This window comes from Nomascus leucogenys, chromosome 12 (assembly GCF_006542625.1).
Source record: "Nomascus leucogenys isolate Asia chromosome 12, Asia_NLE_v1, whole genome shotgun sequence".
NCBI classification, from domain to species: domain Eukaryota; kingdom Metazoa; phylum Chordata; class Mammalia; order Primates; family Hylobatidae; genus Nomascus; species Nomascus leucogenys.
Genome location: NC_044392.1, coordinates 655,318 through 677,183, shown reverse-complemented (window position 1 = coordinate 677,183; position 21,866 = coordinate 655,318). Strand labels below are relative to the sequence as shown.

Here is a 21,866-nt window from a genome sequence, read left to right as displayed (position 1 = left end):
GCTTAGTAAACTATACAGTGACAAACTACCGCACAACAGGCTCTCGAAAGGAGGCAGCAAATTACCCAAAAGTGCAGGCGGCTTGCTAGTGTGCACAGGTCAAAGAAAGGGCGGCAGGTGGGGAAGGCAGCCTTGGGCCTTGAAGAGCTGACCGAATTGGCAGAATTTCTGAAGGAGGGGAGCTAGGAACGACCTGAGCTAAAAAGCTCGGAGCTGTGCGAAGAAACCGGAAAAGCCCGGAGCACTTGCAGGGGCGGGTGGGGAGCTGGATGGTGGGGTGGGGTGGGGGGAGGGAGGAGGGCCAGCAGGAGACATTCCGCAGGGAGGGGCAAGCACGTGTGAGGCGGGCGGGGCGCGATGGGTCAGGCTTTTGCTCAAAACAGGCGGAGGACAAGGTCAGCTCAGCCGCAGACCGAGCCCCTGGTGACTGTCTCCGCCACCAGGCAGTGAGAGTGAAGGGAGAGCGCGAGCTCGGAAGCCCGCTAGACTAAGCTTGCAATCTGAGCTCCATTCACCCCCTCCCATTTCTTGAGACCTTGTCAGCTCCCCTCTGAGCCTCGGGCTCTTCACTTGTAAAACGAGGACAGATGCCCGTGCCAGAAGTCAACCAGAGCTTTCCCCGGCGTGGGCACCAGCTCAAGGGCGTTTTGCTTTTCTAGTCTCATCTCTGCTCTGACCCCAAGCTCAAAGAGGGACTGGGGGACGGAAGATATCCATGGCATGCGCCCTAGCTCTCGGGCTGGTGTCGGCTGCTTCCTTCTCAGATTCCAGAGTGCCTAGGGGCCAGGAAAGGGAGAAGGTCCTGCCAGCCTGGGGTAGGGACTCGGGGGCCAGGCACTGGCGCTGACGCAGGCAAGCAGGGCGCCACTGGCTGGTCCCCACCCACCTCGGTGGGTTGGGGGATGGGCGGACCAGCCCCTCCTGGGTGAGCCCTAGCCTGGGGCTTCCTATTTCGGGAGCCGGGGGCGTGGGCCACGTCTCCTCATGTGATGCGAGGGCTATTTAAAGCGGCAGCCCGGGCAGGGAGCCGCCGGCGGAGCCTGCTCTCTCGTAGCTTCTCTCAGCCTAGCCCAGCATCACTATGGTGGACGCTTTCCTGGGCACCTGGAAGCTAGTGGACAGCAAGAATTTCGATGACTACATGAAGTCACTCGGTGAGCAAGCCGCGGGGCTCAGGATGCTGGCTTGGGGACGGGCTGGTGGCGTGCCCCACGCAGCACTCCTGCCGCATCCCTCCTGGTTAAGACTGGGGAATAGGGGAGCGGGGAGATGGCAGCCTGGCCTGGAGCAGGTGGGGCCTGTTCAGAGGGGGCACTGGTGGTCCAAATTTGGTTAGAGACCAAGGTAGGGAGGTGGAGGAAGGAGGCAGCTGTATGGGAGGCTCTTTCCAGGAAGAGGGATATATGATTTCGAGGTAGGAGGAGGGTTTGGATAAAGAACACTCATCACAGGAAGGGGAGTCTAGCTAGGGAAGAAAAAGAACAGGGGCATGGGTAGTTTAGAAATTGGAGGAGACTGAACCCAGAAAGGGAATGCGGCAGCTAGGGAGTGTACTATGACCTTAAACAAGTAGAAAATACCTAGGAGGAAAAAGATTAGTGGGGAAAAAACTGTGGATCAGTGAATCAGATATAAGAAGGACGTAAGACAGGAACCTGCATTAAGCAGCAATCCCCATCTCTCCATGTTGGATTAGGGAAGAGAATTCTTGCTGGTGAATGCCCTTTCTCACCAGCCAGTCTGACCTTGTCCTGCAGTCTATGTATCCAGGCCTTCATCACTGTCTGTGAGCCTCGTGGTAGGGTGGGGCAAGAGGCCCATGATCAGCTGGGCCTTTCCTGCAACCCAAGGCTCACCTATTTGTGTGAGGGGTAGGCAGAGAAAGCCATTGGACTTCTGATGTGCAGTAGAGGGTCCCAAGGCAAGGTCAAGACCTGGGAGGGAGGGTCACTGGTTTAGCAGGATGTGGAGAACTGCTGTGGTGTTGGGATGGAGAAGAATAAAGATTCAAACAATCTTACAGGTGATGAACTTGGAGATTCCCATACCATCTAGTTCAACAGGGAAACTGAAACCGGAGAGTAGAAATGTATTATAACAATTCCACGGCAGAGCCAATATGAAAACCTAAGGTTTCTAGATCTGTAACCCACAGCTCTTCCCACTACCCTACAGGCCCTGGGAGTGGGAAGAAAAGTAGGAACTGTTTAGCTAATGATTGACCTCAGCCCTTCTTATACTGCTTTGGGCTTAGACGGAGAGGTCAAAGCTCTCAACAGCCCCTACCCTATCTTGGGCGCTATGCCCAGTAATTCCAGGTAGGCAGTCATTCTTAGAGGAGCACCCCCCAGCCCCCACAAACACAGCCCAGCAGCTACCAGGAAGTTGGAATGCCCAGATTTAGTTCCTCCTTCCAAAGCTGGGCCAGAGCTGAGTCTTGAACTGAGCTGCAACTTTACCATTCTTGCTCCCTTATTCTGCCACAAGTTGGGTCCGCCGGCTGGTCTCCCTGAAGTCCTGTTATCTTTCAGCAGCTTATGCTAACGCAGCCTGCATTCTTATCATAGGAATGGAAAGCCTGGGAAAATACCCTCCTCAGCTCTCAGTAAATAGTGCTGGCTTCATTTTTTTTTTTTTTTTTTTTTTTGAGACGAAGTCTCGCTCTGTCGCCCAGCCTGGAGTGCAGTGGCGCGATCTCGGCTCACTGCCAGCTCCGCCTCCTGGGCTCACGCCATTCTCCTGCCTCAGCCTCCCGTGTAGCTGGGACTACAGGCGCCCGCCACCACACCCGGCTTATTTTTGTATTTTTAGTAGAGACAGGGTTTCACCGTGGTCTCGATCTCCTGACCTCGTGATCCGCCCGCCTCGGCCTCCCAAAGTGCTGGGATTACAGGTGTGAGCCACCATGCCCAGCCAAAGTGCTGGCTTCATTTCTAAGTAGAACCCAGATCTCCTTGAGTCTCCTAAATTCTGTCAGCTCAATATTCTTAGTTTCTCTTGGTTCAGACCCTCACTCTTCCCGCAGTGGCTTCCTTTTCAAACACTCCATACCTCTGGGTAGGTCCTAAGTGACCAGAGCTCCCAGTGCCGTGACAAGGTCCTGCTCTGTGCAGGGGAGTGTGATTGGCCTGACTCATCCTGATAGCAAGGGGGAATGTCAAGTTCCTCACTGGCCAAGCAAGGGTGGGCTGACAGCATAATGGCAGAGGCAGCCCCTGCCCGTCCTGCTGTAGACCTAGGGCTCTCAAGGGGCAAAGCGGTCCCATCTAGTACCAGTGACCACAGGCACAACTGCTGGCCTGGATTGAGTATGTGCTGGGCAGAATCGCCCAGTGAAAACAGTCAACAGTTTTGGAGCCTAGATTCAAATCTATGTCAGTAGTTTATTTTGTTTGAATTTAGACAAGACACTTCACTCTCTTCATTGTAAACTGGGGATAATCTACGCTTCAAGGCTGTTACAAGCATTAAGTAAAACAACCCATGTAGGGCATGTGCAGAGTACCTAGCTTCCAGCAAGCACTACGTAGCCAGGTACATTTGGAGACTTTACACACACCACCTCACTACACTGGGCTGCCTCCTGCCTCACCTTTGCCTTGGGGGACAGCTCAGCGTTAAGCTGCTGCGGGGAGAGGGGGCAGTCATGATTAGTTCTTTGTTCTTTACTTGCTTGCAGGACACTTAGGACTTTGCCCAGTACCCAAGGAAGCCATGATTGGGTCAGGAAAAGAGTCTCTGTAGAGCCTTAGACTGGGAGTCAGGAGACGGGTTTGAGTCTAACTCATTGTTGCTACCGCTTTAGGCTCCTCCTTAATCTGTACAATAGGACAAATACTTTCTAACTCCTAGATCATAGATAACAGGCTTTGAAAATGATGGGTTGCCATATATAAGGGACAAGAGCACTAACATTTCTTAGTTTCAGGGTAAAAACTTCCAAAGTTGGAAAACTCTTATGCCTAAGGCTTTGGAAGGGAAACTCTATGTTTCTCTTCTTTCCTCAGCCTTATTCCTAAGGCTTTGAGAGCTTTTCAGGTGCCCTGGAAGGCAGCCTTATGTTCCAACCTTGTGAGGTAGTATAGCTGAGCACTTAAGTAAGCTCTGGAGTCAGACAGTTCTGGGCTTCAATCCCAGATTTGTGACCCTGGGCTTTACCTGTTTTTGCATCTGTAACGTGGAAACAGTCTTCAGAGGAACAGGAAGAACTAAAGGAGATAACATGTACAGTGCTTACTACACAAAAAGCTCATAGTACTTAACAGTAGCTTTTTTTTTTTTTTTTGAGATGGAATCTCACTCTGTCGGCCAGGCTGGAGTACAGTGGCACAATCTCGACTCACTGCAACCTCCACCTCCTAGGTTCAAGCAATTCTCAGCCTCAGCCTCCTGAGTAGCTGGGATTACAGGCACATACCACCACAACTGGCTAATTTTTTGTATTTTTAGTAGAGACGGCGTTTCACCATATTGGCCAGGCTGGTCTTGAACTCCTGGCCTCATGTGATCCGCCTGCCTTGGCCTCCCAAAGTGTTGTGATTACAGGCATGAACCACCACACTCAGCCCAATAGTAGCTTGTTCTAATCCCAGCTCTGCCACTGACTTGCTATGACACCGCTGTTCCTTAAGTATCTCATCTAATGGGATCAGTAATCTGTGTTCACCAAACAGAACTAAGGGCAAGACTGAATTTTAAAATTCCCATGCAAAGGCTTTGAAAGATACGTCCTCCACTTCTCCATACCCAGGCCTGAGTTATTCACTGAGTTTCTCGTACACTGCTTCTCTACCCCAGCTCGTATACTCATAACCTTCCCCCTACCCTCAGGTGTGGGTTTTGCTACCAGGCAGGTGGCCAGCATGACCAAGCCTACCACAATCATCGAAAAGAATGGGGACATTCTCACCGTAAAAACACACAGCACCTTCAAGAACACAGAGATCAGCTTTAAGCTGGGGGTGGAGTTCGATGAGACAACAGCAGATGACAGGAAGGTCAAGGTAAGTCAGGGAAACGGGTGGGGAATGGAGAGTGCTGAGACTCTTTTTAAAAGAGAATAGGCTGGTAGTCTTGGCTCCCTGGTATTGCACCCTGAGGGGCAGACTATCATGGGGAATTTAAATGAAACAAGGTTCATAAAGCCTGTGTAGTGCTAGAATGCCGCTGATGCTACACGCCAGTTCTGTCCTCTTGTTTTCTTCCCGCCCTTCTTGGGATTCACCTATTATCTGCCTCGGAATGGGCAGCACAGAGCCAGGATGTTCTTCTGACCTCAGTATCTACTCCAGCTCCAGCTGGGTGACCCCCTGCAAGGTATGCAGTAGCTCTAGGTTTCTTTCCCCTTCCATAGACGGCGGAGTTATGTGGCCATGGCTGTGACCTGAAGTGCTTTAGGAATGATGCCCAGAAGTCAGGGCCCTCCACTGACTGAGGTCATCGTGGCCTCCAGCAGCAAAAAAGGCAGCCAGAAACAAGAAGCACCTACTCAGATGCCGCTTCAACTTCTAACTCCCAGACATGACCAATGACCCTGACAAACTATTTCCGATGTTGCCAGCTGACAGGCAGGAAGAGCTATGTTCCGTGATAGGACATTCACCTTGTCATGAATGTGTTTGCAATGTCTTCCCACCAAGCCTCAGCCCCTCCTCCCAGGGTTCTATCACCCTGCAGTGGCTGTCTTGGCAGCTTGCCTCAGCCTTCCAGGCCAGGCATGGGAGCGAGAGAACTTAGGGGCTTTGACCTCTATAGGATGTCCCTATAGCAGTGTTCTATCATGACACTATCATTCAGCCCCATCAGCTGTTTCCTCTTCCTCATAGCTGTCCCCAGAAAGAACAGGATCACACAGGTGGCTGGCAGCAGAGCTGGGGATGGTGCCCAAAATGGCAGTCTACCTTGGATAAAGGGGGCTGCCCCACCACATGCTCCTACCTCCTTGGACTTGCCTACTTTCTCAAGGGGCAAGAACCCCAATTAAACACAATAGCCCCCTGGAATGCCTAGGGCAAAAGTATCTACTCTGAGTAGGCAAAAAAAACTAGGGGAATGAGAACAAGGAGTAAGGTAAGGATAAAAAAGAGCACACTAAGAGACAGGCCTCATACTCCTTCTCACCTGAACAACACACAGAACCTTCTCGGATTCTCCTACTGAACCACCTTGCTCATCAGGATCCCTTAGCCTGGCCTCGTGGCCCCCAAACTCCTCGGAGAGACCTGGAAGAGCTGCCAAATGAGAACCAGCTGATGTATGTATGCTGGCAGCATCCAGAGCTGAGGAACACTTCAAGGGCATCCAGTCACAGTACTTTGTGGTTGCTGCCCTCTTGCTAAAGAGGTCACATGATGTGGACCAAGAAAAGGTGTAGGAATACAGGGCAGGAAGTCTAATTATCCACTACTTCCTATCACTAAGGGTCTTTTAGACATTATGTGGACTAACCACAAGGCTGGATAAAGATTCTCAGGACTACTCCTCCTCCTCAGTCAGTCTTTCCCAGGGATAGACTAGTAAATCCCACCTGTATCTGAGGGGACCAGGCTATGGGCATCACCTGGAGTACAGATACGTGTCTATCTTGAAGGCTTGTGGTACTTCTCAGAGCCAGGCTCTCTGGCTTCCCCATACTGCCTGCCTCTCCCTCCTTGCCTAATATCTGAAGGCCTCTTCCCTAGCAAGGCAGTAGGGGAGCAGAGGCTGGAGGTGAACTAGATGTCCTGCAGGGCTAGCTGGGAGGTGGATTGCCTGAGCTCTTGTCCTCACACCATCACTAGTTTGGGTCAAAGGCTGTGTCCTCTATGGCCCCAGTGTCCAGAGCCCATCCTGCCTCTCGATTCCTGACTATGATCACAGCTCAGGCCTCTACCCTCTTTCCACAGTCCATTGTGACACTGGATGGAGGGAAACTTGTTCACCTGCAGAAATGGGACGGGCAAGAGACGACACTTGTGAGGGAGCTAATTGATGGAAAACTCATCCTGGTAAGATGGGCAACTTTGGAGCCATATCTGATTGGTTATTACTACTACTCTTTCAGCCAAGCCTGTTCTAAAAAGCCAGGTCCTCCCCCAAGAGCCGTAGAAGCTGGGACAAGAGAGTGGTTGTGGGTCAGGGTGGTATCATGTGGGAATTTTCTGTGTAGTGGCTTTGGACTCACACAGGCGGGGACTCAAATCTTACCTTACAGGCTGCATGACTGTGGGAAAATCACCTTCTCCAAGTGCAACTGTAAAATGGGTATTAATAATACCAACTTTGTAGGGCTGATGGGAAGCCTGTAAGAGACAGTGTGTGCACAGCACAAAGCATCACCGATTGAGGACACAGCAGGTGCTCCATGTCCTTTGTTTGCTCTTCCTGTTTCTACCTTGCCTCGCCTCAGGAAGAAGTAGAAAATGGCCAAGTCTGATCGCAGGCCCTCTAGCAGAGGCTCCCACTGCCTATCTCGGCATTCCCTTTCCTCTCCTTCCTAGGACTGCATCGTCACTTGCAGGGACAGGCTCGTGACTGGTGGGGACACTGAATGACAGTACAGTCCTTTCTTCCCCATTCTAGTCCTACCCCATTTTCATGCTTTCTATGTCTGGCCTACTGCAACTACTTGACTACTGCCTGGGTAGGAAGTACTACCGCAGCCAGGCTGGCAGGTCTGTTCAAGCTTGGGGACTTCATTTAGAGAATCTAGCCTTGACTGAACTCCCCCCAGACTCAGGGAGAGCAGCCGACTGTGGATTCTGCCTAACCACAGGACCTCAGATTTTCACCTCGGCATCTTCACTGCACACCTTCTTGGGTCAGCATAACCTGTTAACTGCATTCTTGCACTCATGTGGGACAGGGGTCCCCTTGAAGTTTGGAATGAGGTGCCTAGCTCTGGTGGGGATGTGATATGCAGGACCAAATTCTCAGTGGCAACTGAACTATGGTGAGGTCATGGGTCCGGCTCTATGATGCCAGACTGGATAGCGGGAGGTACAGGGCTCTGGCCCTGGCACTACTCCAAGTTAGGGAAGGATTGGAGTCAGTAGCCAAACACAGTCCTTTCCTGAGTCTCTGGATATTTTTCCTATTTGTCAACTATATGCCAGGCACCATCTTAGACACTAAGGATGAAGGAAGCCAAATGGTGTAAGGGAAGGACACACACTCAGGATCTTGACCAAATTACTTCCTCTCTAAAGGCTCGTTTTTTCCAAATCTCTAAGAATTACAATGCCCGTCTTAAGGATTTGCTGTATATATCAGAAAAAAAATTTATATATATATATATATATACACACACACACACAAATACACATACACACACACACCTACATATAGCTGGCACATAGTAGGTATTCAAGTGACAATTATCAGGAGGAAGGGAGGGTAGAATGCTCGCAATGGCCTTCCTGGCTCCACCCATCTCACTCTGTCTTTCCTTCCAGACACTCACCCACGGCACTGCAGTTTGCACTCGCACTTACGAGAAAGAGGCATGACCTGACTGCACTGTTGCTGACTATTACTCTGCCAATCGGCTACCCCTCGACTCAGCACCACATTGCCTCATTTCTTCCTCTGCATTTTGTACAAATCCACGAATTCTTCTGGCGTCAGGTGCTACTGACCGGGATCCAGTTCCAGTTCCCATGGTGTATGTGGTTTTTTTTTTTTGGTTTGTTTTTTTTTTTAACTGCACTCATAGGGTGCTCTGAGGTCAATAAAACAGAGCCAAGGCCACCCAGTTGCCTTTTTGCCTTTGGTAACATAACTCTGGGAGTCTTGGTTTATCCTGTGTGTCAGAGAGTGGGCAGAAATAACTGCCTGAAGGTTACTCAGGAAGAAGCACTGGATAGGAGACTGAAATGGACAGTCTCGGAGCCTGTTAATCAGCTGATCACCTTACACATCCAATAATAAAACAGCTGTACCTACACTTTGCCTTTACACTGCCCCCCTCCATGGTCAAATGACCTAGTTCAGTCAGTGATGGGGCTTCCCCAGGTTTGGCTATTGAACTGTCACTTCAGGCCCATCCTACACTGAAAGCTGTTGGGTCTGGCTGTTCTCTGTGAAATGCTGTAGTCTCTCCCTTTCCAGAATTCAGGTTCAGGGCACAGAACCCAGGCTTGTACCATGGTGGTGGGAGAAAATGACCACTGGCCAAGAGGACTGCTGACCTGTGCACCAGGCTAGTACTCAGGACTACAAATTTTTACTGCTTCTCTAATCAACCCTGAGGGAAGAGGGCATCTGATCATTACAAAAGGGAGGGCTTATAAGTGATCTCCCAAGAAGGCTGTGATCTGCTAGTGCCTTTGGCTCTGTACCTCTGCTGGGCATCTCTCCAAGGTCTAAGGTAACATATTAAATGTTTTTGTCAGCTAATGCAGGCTCAGTGACTTTAAGTCTGTAAGTTACCCAGGAAGAAGGATTATAGGAAAAATAACTTTCAGTAAGTTTAAAACCAAACACATTTCCATTTAGTGACAGGACTTTAAGCAAGGACCTGAAGTAGAATCAACTGATTCACACTGTAGTAAATACAAAGTAGAACAATGATCTTGGCTTCGCTGTCTGGTTCAGTGGTCTGCTGGAATGCAATACACAAGTTAAGTCACACTGCAGACTGTTTTCTAGCTGTGGCCGCTGGATGCCACTTCTAGCACAGTAGAACTATGTTAGGAGGAATGGGAAAAGTGAGCACCACTTCTCACCATGTTCCCCCTCCTGCTGCCAGTCTCTCTCTGCTCCCGTGTTGGATGCAGCAGAGATCACCCACCAACTGGCCCAAGACAGACCAATAGGAAGGGTCCAATCACTCTAACTACAGCCAAACTCACCTCCACAACAGTCTCTGTGGCTCTAGCCTGGACTCCTTTACAGGAATCCAGCTCTGGCAGTGGCAGCTGGAGAGGGTAACAGGACCTCCTGCTGAATGGGTGAATGAATGGGTGAGCTGCAGGGTTCACTTGCAAAGGGACCAGGAGTGATAGGGAAACAACAACTCATTCAGGCAGCTGCTTTTGACCTCCAACTCCCAAACCTGCCTGTTGCATGAGGGAAGCCATCTCCCATGGGAGTGAAGTTAATGGGGTGGGAGGCTGTATTCTCACTATTGAGTCTTTCTAGGAGTCTCAAGGCACAAGGCTCCTAGTTCCTTCCTCTCAACCACCCCCTACACTCTTTCTACTCTCACTCCTTGTGCTTCTTCTTGTGCTTCTTCTTCTTTTTCTTCTTCTTTGCTGCCTTGCTGTCTTTTGATGTGTGCCTTGCCCTCTTGCCTGTATCACTCTCAGAGTCTGAGCTGTCAGAGTCAGATGACTTCCTATCTCTATGTTTCTTTTTCTTCTTCTCCTGAAAAGAAAATTTTAAAAGTCAACATTGTATGTGTATATTTGCTTTTAACAATCATAGCACATAATCGGCCAGGTGCAGTGGCTCACACCTGTAATCCTAGCACTTTGGGAAGCCGAGGTGGGAGGAATGCTTGAGGCCAGGAGTTCAAGATCAACCTGGCTGACATAGTGAGATCTCATCTCTAAAAAGAGAAAAAAAGAAAAATTATAGCACACGATCAATAGGGGACCACTTAATTTTCTTTTAGACAGTGTCGCTCTGTTGCCCAGGCTAGAGTGCAGTGCAGTGGCACGATCACAGCTCACTGCAACCTCAACCTCTTGGGCTCAAGCAATCCTCCCACCTCAGCCTCCCAAGTAGCTGGGACCACAGGTATGCACCACCACACCCTGCTAATTTTTATGGAGATGGGGCTTCTCCATGTTGCCCAGGCTGGCCTCAAACTCCTAAGCTCAAGCAATCTGCCCACCTTGGCCTCCCGAAGTGCTGGGATTACAGGTGTGAGACACCATGTCCAGCCAACACTTAATAAAGTATAAGACATTGAAAACAATGAAGTAAATCTTTAAGTACCAACAAGAAAAAAATAGCTAAAACATGTTAAGTAAAAGAACCAAGACATAATATGTATTGTAGGTTCCAGTGCGTATAACATATACATGTGTATTTATATATACATGTGCATGATATAAAGTGTGTATGTTACACATACTTGTGTATATTTAGTATACACAGAGAACACTGAAAAGGATACATCAAACTGGTAATAAGTGTTACACATTGGGAATGAACTGAATGGGGGAAAGGATATGGGTCTTTCACTTTTTCCTTCAAATACTTCTGTCCAATTTGATTTTTTTTTAAACAAGTATCTTATTACTTTCATTTTTTAAAGTGCAGGATATTAAAGCTGAAAGGGGTCCCTAAAGACTAGCCAGTCTATCTAGAAACAGTGACTCACATATCCAAGGTCAAAGAATAGGAGTAAAAGATTTAGAACTCCTGACTCCTATTCTGGTTTCTATTAGATCCTGGTGCCAGGGGAAATAACTGCCATCAAATAATAAGCCTGTACTTGCTACCCTTGAATATTCATCATCTCTAACTTTATAGCCACCTCACAAGATTATACTCATAAAGAAGAGCTGAGGGCAACCCCCTTTGGGTCCTCTCCCCTTGTATGGGAGCTCTGTTTTCACTCTATTTCACTCTATTAAATCTTGTAACTGCACTCTTCTGGTCCGTGTTTGTTATGGCTTGAGCTGAGCTTTCGCTCGCTGTCCACCACTGCTGTTTTGCCGCCATCGCAGACCGCCGCTGACTTCCATTCTTCTGGATCAGGCAGGGTGTCCGCTGTGCTCCTGATCCAGCGAGGCGCCCATTGCCACTGCTGATCGGGCTAAAGGCTTTGCCATTGTTCCTGCATGGCTAAGTGCCTGGGTTCATCCTAATCGAGCTGAACACTAGTCACTGGGTTCCACGGTTCTCTTCCATGACCCACAGCTTCTAATAGAGCTGTAACACTCACTGCATGGCCCAAGATTCCACTCCTTGGAATCCGTGAGGCCAAGAACCCCAGGTCAGAGAACACGAGGCTTGCCACCATCTTGGAAGCAGCCCGCCACCATCTTGGAAGCTCTGTGAGCAAGGACCCCCAGTAACATTTTGGTGACCACGAAGGGACATCCAAAGTGTTTTTCTCTTCCAGAATCAAAGCTGTAAAACTACAAATCATTCTTCAAATGCAGCCCCAGATGCAGTCCATGACTAAGATCTACCGCGGACCCCTGGACCAGCCTACTAGCCCATGCTCCAGTGTTAATGACATCAAAGGCACCCCTCCCAAGGAAATCTCAACTGCACGACCCCTACTATGCCCCAGTTCAGCCGGAAGCAGTTACAGCAGTTGTCGGCCAACCTCCCCAATAGCACTTGGGTTTTCCTGTTGAGATGGGGGACTGAGAGACAGGACTAGTTGGATTTCCTAGGCCGACTAAGAATCCCTAAGCCTAGCTGGGAAGGTGACCACTTCCACCTTTAAACACGGGGCTTGCAACTTAGCTTACACCCGACCAATCAGGTAGTAAGGAGAGCTCACTAAAATGCTAATTAGGCAAAAACAGGAGGTAAAGAAATAGCCAATCATCTGTTGCCTGAGAGCACAGTGGGAAGGACAATGACCAGGATATAAACCCAGGCATTCGAGCCAGCAACGGCAACCCCCTTTGGGTCCCCTCCCCTTGTATGGGAGCTCTGTTTTCACTCTATTTCACTCTATTAAATCTTGCAACTGCAAAAAAAAAAAAAAAAGAAAGAAAGAAAAGAGCTGAGAAAGAACTTTCCCAAAACTATACCCACCACACCATGCTACCAAAGGAACAGTACAAACCCATACAAAAGACGAGAGGCAGATTCCCAGGTGTCTAACGGGGCAGTACAAGCAGATTTTAAGCACGGCATAAATCCCTTCTTTGAATTCCAAATACCTATATTGCCTCTGTAAGGTTTCTATGAAGAGGGAGAAAGTATGGGAGGAGAAAGAGAGCAGAAAAGGATGCCAGCTTCCAACTAGCACCCTCAGAGCTATAAATCTAGCTGAATGATACACCAGGTCTTAGGAACTGCCTGTGAAAAACGGTGGAAAGAACACTGAAGCAGGTGTTAGATAGACCTGGACCTGAGTTCTGGCTCTGCCATTTACTATTCTGCATCCGTGGGCAAGTCATCTGAACTCCCTGAGGCCTGTTCCCTTCAAATGTAAACTGGAGATAAGAACAACATCTACTGGCTGGGCACGGTGGCTCATGCCTGTAATCCCAGCACTTTGGGAGGCCAAGGCAGGTGGATCATGAGGTCAGGAGATCGAGACCATCCTGGCCAACATGGCGAAACCCCGTCTCTACTAAAAATATAAATATTAGCCGGGTGTGGTCGCGGGGGCCTGTAGTCCCAGCTACTCAGGAAGCTGAGGTAGGAGGATCACTTGAGCCCGAGAGCTGGAAGTTGCAGTGAGCCATAATCCTGCCACTGCACTCCAGCCTGGCCAACTGAGCAAGACCCTTTCTCAAAAAAAAAAAAAATAAATAAATAATACCGCCCCCCTCCCCCACAAAAAAAACACCTATGGTGACAAGTTAATGAGATAGTATCTAAGGCTTGGACAAGTTGAAAGCCACTTGTCCCAGATCGCATAGGCACAATTGGGATCTTCATGTAGATCATATGAATGGAAATCTCCTGAGTTTTCCTATATAGCACATGGCCCCTCTTTCTGTATAGTAACAGGAGGCCTCATGGTATGGTCATTAGAACAACAAATTTTGGAATAAGATAGAATTAAGTTCAAATTCTAGCTCTGCAACTTAACTTATGTGACTCAGAACAAGGGATTTAACTTTTTTGAACCTCAGTTTTCTTTTCAGTAAACTGGAAATAATAAGTACCTATTTCAAAGGATGCTATGAGGTTTAAACAAGATAAGCACCAACTATAGTGCCTGACACATTATAGGCACTTAGTGGGAGCTATGTGTATTTTTCTCTCATTAACTCCCAGGATGTTCTGACAGCCTGGCCAAGCATCTACATGAGATAAGTCAAAAGTTTTAAGAGGAGATGAAATAACAATTCTTTCTTGGCATCTCCAATGGAGTAGAGAGAAGGGAACAAAGCTTCTCAGACCCACATTACCAAGCTATAACAACCATGGCTGGGAGGAGCTGAGAGTTGGCAAATCAATAGTTTAGCTATGTTGTTGAACCTTCCTGGATGGCAAGACCATGGAAGTCCATCACAGGATATTATGGGGTCAGGAGCCTCACTGGGTTCTGCCCCTTACATAGGTGAATATCCTGGGAAAGTAAAAATGAAAACACAGAGTCTGGTACCAGTTCCCTGCAAGCCTGGTCCAGCCTGGATAAAGAAGTGAGGAGAGTAATAATACCGGCTTACACCTAAACAGTGCTTTAGTTTATCAAGCTTTTTGCATCCTTATCTTACAATAATAGTCTGTAGAGTCAAAATTCATGAGTTATTATTCCCATTTTACAGATGGAAAAACTGCAACTCAGAAATGTAAAGTGAGTTGACCAAGGCTAAAGCGGCAAAACCACTATACTTTCTAACACAGAGTTTGGCACTATTTCCACTTTCTTCTCTCTCAAAGATGAAGGCTCAGGAGGAGGGAAGATAAAAACAAATCACTAGAGAGCCCTGGCATGCTGGAACATGGACTCTAGCTAGCAAGAAGGGCTCACGGAGATGGCCTTCTCCTAGACCTCAACTGATGCAAAAGCTGTTTTGCAGCCTGAACAAAGACAATCCAATCCTCCTGCACATGGCGTCATTTTCCCTGTGTATCCAGCCTTGAGCTACAGAACAAAAGAACAATCACATCCGAAGTTGTGGTTCGGCCGGTTGTGGTGGCTCATGCCTGTAATCCCAGCACTTTGGGAGGCCAAGGTGGGTGGATCACCTGAGGTCAGGAGGTCGAGACCAGCCTGACCAACATGGAGAAACCCCGTCTCTACTAAAAATACAAAATTAACTGGGCGTGGTGATGCCTGTAATCCCAGCTACTCGGGAGGCTGAGGCAGCAGAATCGCTTGAGCCTGGGAGGCAGAGGTTGCGGTGAGCCCAGATCGTGCCACTGCACTCCAGCCTGGGCAACAAGAGCGAAACTCTGTCTCAAAAAAAAAAAAAGCAAAAAAAAAAAACACGCACACACAAAAACAAAATTAGCCGGGCGTGGTGGCACATGCCTGTAATCCCAGCTACTTGGGAGGCTGAGGCAGGAGAATTGCTTGAACCTGGGAGGCAGAGTTTGGGGTGAGCCAAGATTGTGCCATTGCACTCCAGCCTGGGCAACAAGATGGAAACTCCATCTCAAAAAAAAAAAAAAAAAAAAAAAAAGGTTGTAGTTCAAAAGCAAAGTTGGGAGTTGGGGTGGGGGAAGACTGAGAGCCAGAAGATGAACCAAGCTTCTGCTCTCTCAACTTCATTCAAGTGAGAAGGGAAACAGAAGATAATGGGTAAAAAAAAAAAAAAAAAAAAAAAAAAAAAAGACATGGATTCAAGTATAGATGGAAATAGAAAATTAAAAATTAAAAAAATTTTAAATGGCATAGGGGTGTGAGCCCATGGCGCAGGTCAAGAGGGGCACTGGCAAGAAGCCACTGCTCAAACATCTCAAAGACTGCTCTCTAGTCTTGCTAGAGCAGCTAGTCTACCCATTTTCACTATAGTTCTGAAACAGGACAGCAGCAGCCCAGTGTGAGAGAAAAACAAAAATAAAAGCAAAAACTAAAAAAAGAGAATATAGCAGTGAATATTTATTGAGTACTTAATTTTCTATTTTATTTATTTACTTATTTTTAGGACGGAGTCTTGCTTTGTCACTCAGGCTGGAGTGCAGTGGTGTGATCTCGACTCACTGCAGCATCTGGCTCCTGGGTTCAGGCAATTCTCCTTGAATTGCTTGTAGTTCCAAGTAGCTGGGACTACAGGCACATGCCACCACACTCGGCTAAGTTTTGTATATTTTTTTACTAGAGTCGGGGTTTCACCATGTTAGCCAGGCTGGTCTCAAACTCCTGACCTCAAGTGATCCACCTGCCTCATCCTCCCAAAGTGCTGGGATTACAGGCCTGAGCCACCACACCCAGCCAGTACTTAATTTTCTAAAGGCAGGTGGATCTCTTGAGCCCAGGAGTTCGAGACCAGCCTGGAAAACATAGTGAGACCCTGTCTCTATAAAAACTGACAAACAAAATTACCAGTAACCTCCACATGGCCAAATCTAGTGGTCAATTATTGGGTCTTATTTACTTGGTCAGTCAAGATGGATATAGACCATCTTACCTAGAACACATTCCTCATGTTATTTCTCCCACATTCTCTTACTTTTCTACAAACTTCCTTGGCTGTTCCTTTCCTGTCTTCTTTGCTAGTTTACCCTCATCTCCATAACCTCTAAGTGTTGAGCACTCTGGGGCTCAGTCTCTTCCCTATATTTACTCTGCAGGTGATCTCATGAACATAAATACCATCTATATGTAGATGACTCCCAAATTTATGTATCTTACCTGGGCCTCTCCCTAGAACTCCAAACTATATATCCACTGTCTACTCTATGGTCTACTTGAATATCTGATAGGCATCTCAATTTCTATGCCCCGCCCCCTCCCAAACCTAGACTGTCCCAGCTTTCTTTCCATCTATGTAGACAGCAACTCAAACTAAACTCCTGACTGCTCCTTACTCCCACATTTACTTCTCCTGCATTCCTTCTCTTAACTCAAATCTTCCAGTTACACAGTCCAAAAATTTTGATGCCATCCTCACCTGCTCTTACATCTTCAAAATATATACACACTCCAACTCCTTTCTCAACATTTTTGCCACTATCATTCTAGTCCAAGCCACCATCATCTGGATTATTATCTATCAATTCACTGCTTCTACTCTTGCTTTCTGACCATCTACGTTTCCACATAGCAGCCAGAATAATTATCTTAAAAGGAAGTCAGATCACGTCATTCCTCTGCTCAAACCCTCTAATAACATCCATCTCACTCAAGTGAAAGATGAAATCCTCCTGATCACCTATAAGGCCCCAATGATCTGGGTTCCTTCTGATCTCACTTCCTCTCCTACCACTCTCTTCTCATTCATTTCACTGTAGCCACGCTGGCGTCCTTACTGTTCCTTAATCATGCCACACTCTTTCCCAACATCAGCTGTTACATTTGCTGAAATGCTCTCTCTCCACTTACCTGAATAGCTTGTGTCCTCACTTCCTTCTGATATCCACTCAAACAACACTTCATGAGAAAGGCCTGGCCTAGACCGGGCACAGTGGCTTACACTTGTAATCCCAGCACTTTGGGAGGCCGAGGTGGGCGAATCACCTGAGGTCGGGAGTTCAAGACCAGCCTGAACAACATGGAGAAACCCTGTGTCTACTAAAAATAGAAAATTAGCTGGGCGTGATGGTGCATGCCTGTAATTCCAGCTATTTGGGAGGCTGAGGCAGAAGAATCGCTTGAACCCGGGAGGCAGAGGTTGCGGTGAGCCAAGACTGCACCATTGCACTCCAGCCTGGGCAACAAGAGCGAAACTCTGTCTCAAAAGAAAAAAAAAAAAAAAAGAAAGGCCTGGCCTTACCATCCTATCTAAAATGAAAGTCACCTGCTCCCCACATCCTCATTCTAGGACTCCCTATCTCCCATAATCAAATTAATTTTTCTCTATAGCACTTATCACTACTTGATACATTATTTTTACTATTTTGTATTTGTTTACCAGTTTATCTGTATTAATCGACCCCATCCATTAGAATCTGAGAGCCATGAAGACAGGGATTTTACCTGTTTTGTTCACTATTTTACCTGCAGTGGCCAGAACAGAGCTTAGCACATAGTAGAAGCTCTATTAATGAATGAAGCTGGAGTATAGTGTGTGGGAAGAGACTGGTGGGAAATGATGCTAGGAAGCTGGGCAGATTGTGAAGAGTCTTAAAGGAACTTAGACTTTATGTCATAGAAGAAAGGGAACCACTGAAGGCTTCTGAGTAGGCAACACTGGGCAATGCTCTCTGCTGTATCTGAATAGGCAGAGAATGTGTCCCTGAGTGGGCTCAGGACTGGCAACCTTTCTCTATATAGGCACCAGAAGAAGTTCTCTGGACAGCAGGACAGAGCCAACACTGCAGCCAAAGAATGACATTCCTATTTCTTGTTCTTCTATATATGGTACAGCAGAAAACCATATGGTAAAATCAAAAGAAAATTATATTCTGAATCAAATATATCTAAAGTTTACTATAATCAGTGGGCAGCTTGGTCCCCAAGGCACTTACTTCCTCATAACATAACACTGATTCAGAAAGACCTACGATGGCATATGATTAATGAAAGAGGCCAGTAAAGCACAGACCACAAGTTCATCAGAAGATTATTCAGGGATTCACTACAAAACCTCTATTCCTACTTTACCAACCACTTCATAGCCCATTCCAATTGCAACACACAGTTTCCTTTTATTCTAATTATGCCCAACAAAAATTACTTGTAACATTCAGTCACTGGGACAAAAATTGTTCATGGTGCCAGATGCACACAACTAAATCAATGCATCCTGGACTTGTGGGAAAAGGCGTTCAATGCATGTAAGTTTAAATGAAAAGAGGTGGGAAGGCTCAAGGTTAGGAAGATGCGTTATTCTTACTCCTGCCCCTGCTCCCTTCATTATCGCCCACTGCCAGCAGCAAGAGTCAATAACTATTACTCTGCAACCTGAGGGCAGGTCTCACTGAGTGACGACACCCAAGGAATGACAGAGGGCACAGATTATGAAGTCTATCTATTCACAGGTAGTTAGTGCATGTATTCCTAGTAAGCACCAGGCATTATCTGTAAAAGGTGACATCCTTTCCTTATCCTGGACTATTTCTGGTGGTTCCTCAACGGGTCTACCATTTTCTGTCTTAAGAGGCTTTGCATTGTCTTCCACCAGACTACAAAAATGGAGGTAATGAAACAGACTTGTGAAAAAACAGAGATGAGAACCTAATGAGACTTTCCAGTTCTAGTCCTAGGTGGCCTGACTACACTGCATTTCCTGTCCTTGGATGTCCATAAAACCAAACCTCCTTGGAATGTGTTTCCATCCTTTACCACCACACATACCTTGGCTGCTTGTCTTTCTCCTTATGTGATTAGCTGCTTGAGTGTAGGTACTATATGATCTTTATTTCATGAGTTACTTTTTTAACTATTAGAAATGCATTAACTGAACTTATATGAGTTACTATCATATATGCCCTTCCACACGCCAGGCATTCCTACTCTCCACTGTCCAACTCAGGAGCATGGACTGCTAAAGGCATGTTCCTTCGCAAATCTACCCAGTTCCATATTTGGCTCCCAGAGCTGACTAGTCCTGAAACAAGTGTCCAAATCTGCCACTCACACACCAGAAAAGCCATCTCAGGCAGAAGATTTTACTGTTAAGGAAAACCAACCTCCTACTGGAAAATCCAAGATTTAGAGGGTAAAGGGAAACAGTCAGGAGGGCTGGAATCTTGATTTACAGTTGTGAACAGAAACAAATCAATAGATAACATCACATGGCTGCTAATGGTAGTTAGGAACAAAACAAAAACCCACCAAAAAACTGACTTGATGAGTCCTAATATGTCAAGTACCTAACACAATGCTAGATACCTATGAAGCAGATAATACATATTTGTTCAGTAAATGAATAATTGAAGAGTTAAATAAATGGTTGAAGTGTGATATACAGAAAAGAATATTGTTAGTAATCTGAAGACATGGGTTCTTTTTTCAGCATTATCTCTTATATTTGTGTGACTTCCGGTGAGTTACGTCAATTTCTCTGAAGCTCCATTTTACTCATGTGTAAAATGGTGGGATAATATCTGTTCTGGCTATCTTATGGGATTGTATAATGATAAAAAGAAACAAAAACAGGAAGGTATTTTATAAACTGTAAGCACTAAACAAATATGAGGCATAAAAGATAATGACGGGATTAACAATGAGGTGAAAGGACAATGATGCTAGATGCTATCTTGGTAGAAATAGTGGGCATCAAGAGGAAAGTTTTAGGCCGAGGTGGGCGGATCACGAGGTCAGGAGATCGAGACCACGGTGAAACCCCATCTCTACTAAAAATACAAAAAATTAGCCGGGCGCGGTGGCGGGCGCCTGTAGTCCCAGCTACTCGGGAGGCTGAGGCAGGAGAATGGCATGAACCCGGGAGGTGGAGCTTGCAGTGAGCCAAGATCGCGCCACTGCACTCCATCCAGCCTGGGCGACAGAGCGAGACTCCGTCTCAAAAAAAAGAGGAAAGTTTTACCCTTCTAAACTCCCTAGAAAACTTTTTAATCAAAGAGGACTCATGAGTTAGAAGTTCGTATACACAAAGATACTTCTTTTTTTTTTTTTTTTTTTTTTTTGAGAGGGAGTCTCACTCTGTCGCCCAGGCTGGAGTGCAGTGGTGCAATCTCGGCTCACTGCAACCTCCACCTCCTGGGTCCAAGCAACTCTCCCACCATGCCTGGCTAATTTCTGTATTTTTAGTCGAGACGGGGTTTTGCCATGTTGGCCAGGCTGGTCTCAAACTCCTGACCTCAAGTGATCCACCCACCTTGGCCTCCCAAAGTGCTGGGATTACAGGCATGAGCCACCATGCCCGGCCAAAGATACTTTTAAAAAATAATAATGTATAATGATTATTACTGCCATTGTTCATCAGCGCATTCCTCCACTAAGTGAAAGGCAATGGAGGGCTGGGTAGTATGTTGACTAAGCAGGTCATAAAGAGCCTCAGCCCTAGCAGATAGATCCTCAATAACTGGTTTTGTGAACTGAAATACATATCTCAAAGCAGCTTTAGAAACAAAGGAATAACAAATTGTACTCAATATATTCAGCAAAAAGAACTCAACCAAAGACCCACAGAAGTGAGATATCCATATAACCACTTTAGGAACGTAAGAAGTACCATTTACCTCTAAAAGGTTAAAAGAGAAAGAATAATGCTTGGAACATACAAATAGAATCACAATTAAAAATCTAGATCTGCCTTGACGTCTGGCCAGGGCGTCAAGGCAGCAGTGAGCCACGATCATGTGACTGTACTCCAGCCTGGGTGATACAGCAAGACTCTGCCTCAAAAGAAAAAAAAAAACAACTAAATCTGCAAGAAAATTATTTCTGTTTACAGATGACATGATCTTCTATGTAGAAAACCCTAAAGATTCCACAAAAAAATCCTGTTAGAACGAATAAGTGAATTTAGCAAAGTTGCAGAATACAAAACGAACATGCTAAAATCAGTTGTGTTTCTATACAGTAACAAGGAGCAATCGGAAAAAAAATTAAGAAAACAATTCACACAGCAGCATCAAAAAGAATAAAATACTTAGGAAGAAACTTAACCAAGGAGATGAAAGACATGTATACAGAAAATTACAAAATGTTGCTGAAATTAAAGAAGATACAAATAAATAGATATCCAATTTTCATGGACTGGAAGATTTAATACAGTTGAAATGCCCATACTATCCAAAGCAATCTACAGATTAAATGCAATCTCTATCAAAATTTGCAAAAATATAAAAATCTATCTTAAAATTCATATGAAATCTTTCAAAGGGCCCCAAGTAGCCCAAACAATCTTGAAAAAGAACAAAGCTGGAGGATCAACAACTCCCAACTTCAAAGCTTACTAAAAAGCTACAGTAGTCAAAACAGTGTGGTACTGACATAAAGACACACAGACCAATGATAGAATAAATCCTCACTTATTTGGTCAAATGATTTCCAACAGGGTGCCAAGACCATTCAGTGGGTAAAAGGACAGTCTTTTCAACCTATGGTGTTTTAAAAACTAGAGATCTACGTGCAAAGAAATTTTGGACCCTTTCTGTATACCATATACAAAAATAAACTCAAAATGGATCAAAGACCTAAATATAAGAGCTAAAGCTACAAA

General features: G+C 46.3%; 2 protein-coding genes across 3 annotated transcripts in view; one reads left to right on the top strand and one right to left on the bottom strand.

The window, feature by feature from the left end:
• The first annotated feature begins 554 nt into the window (after positions 1 to 554).
• FABP3 (fatty acid binding protein 3) lies at positions 555 to 10,364 on the top strand. The gene is made up of 4 exons (XM_003276339.3): positions 555 to 1,154; positions 4,831 to 5,003; positions 6,885 to 6,986; positions 8,433 to 10,364. Exons 1-4 carry the CDS (start codon positions 1,082 to 1,084, stop codon positions 8,484 to 8,486), a joined length of 402 nt encoding a protein of 133 aa, XP_003276387.1. The 5' UTR covers positions 555 to 1,081; the 3' UTR covers positions 8,487 to 10,364.
• The window catches only part of ZCCHC17 (zinc finger CCHC-type containing 17), a 72,453-nt gene continuing 60,010 nt past the window's right edge, over positions 9,424 to 21,866 (bottom strand). For both annotated transcript variants that reach the window (XM_030823275.1, XM_030823276.1), the window contains one exon: positions 9,424 to 10,344. In XM_030823275.1, the coding sequence (XP_030679135.1) occupies positions 10,183 to 10,344 (162 nt within the window). In that variant the 3' untranslated portion in view covers positions 9,424 to 10,182. The remainder of the gene's footprint in view (positions 10,345 to 21,866) is intronic.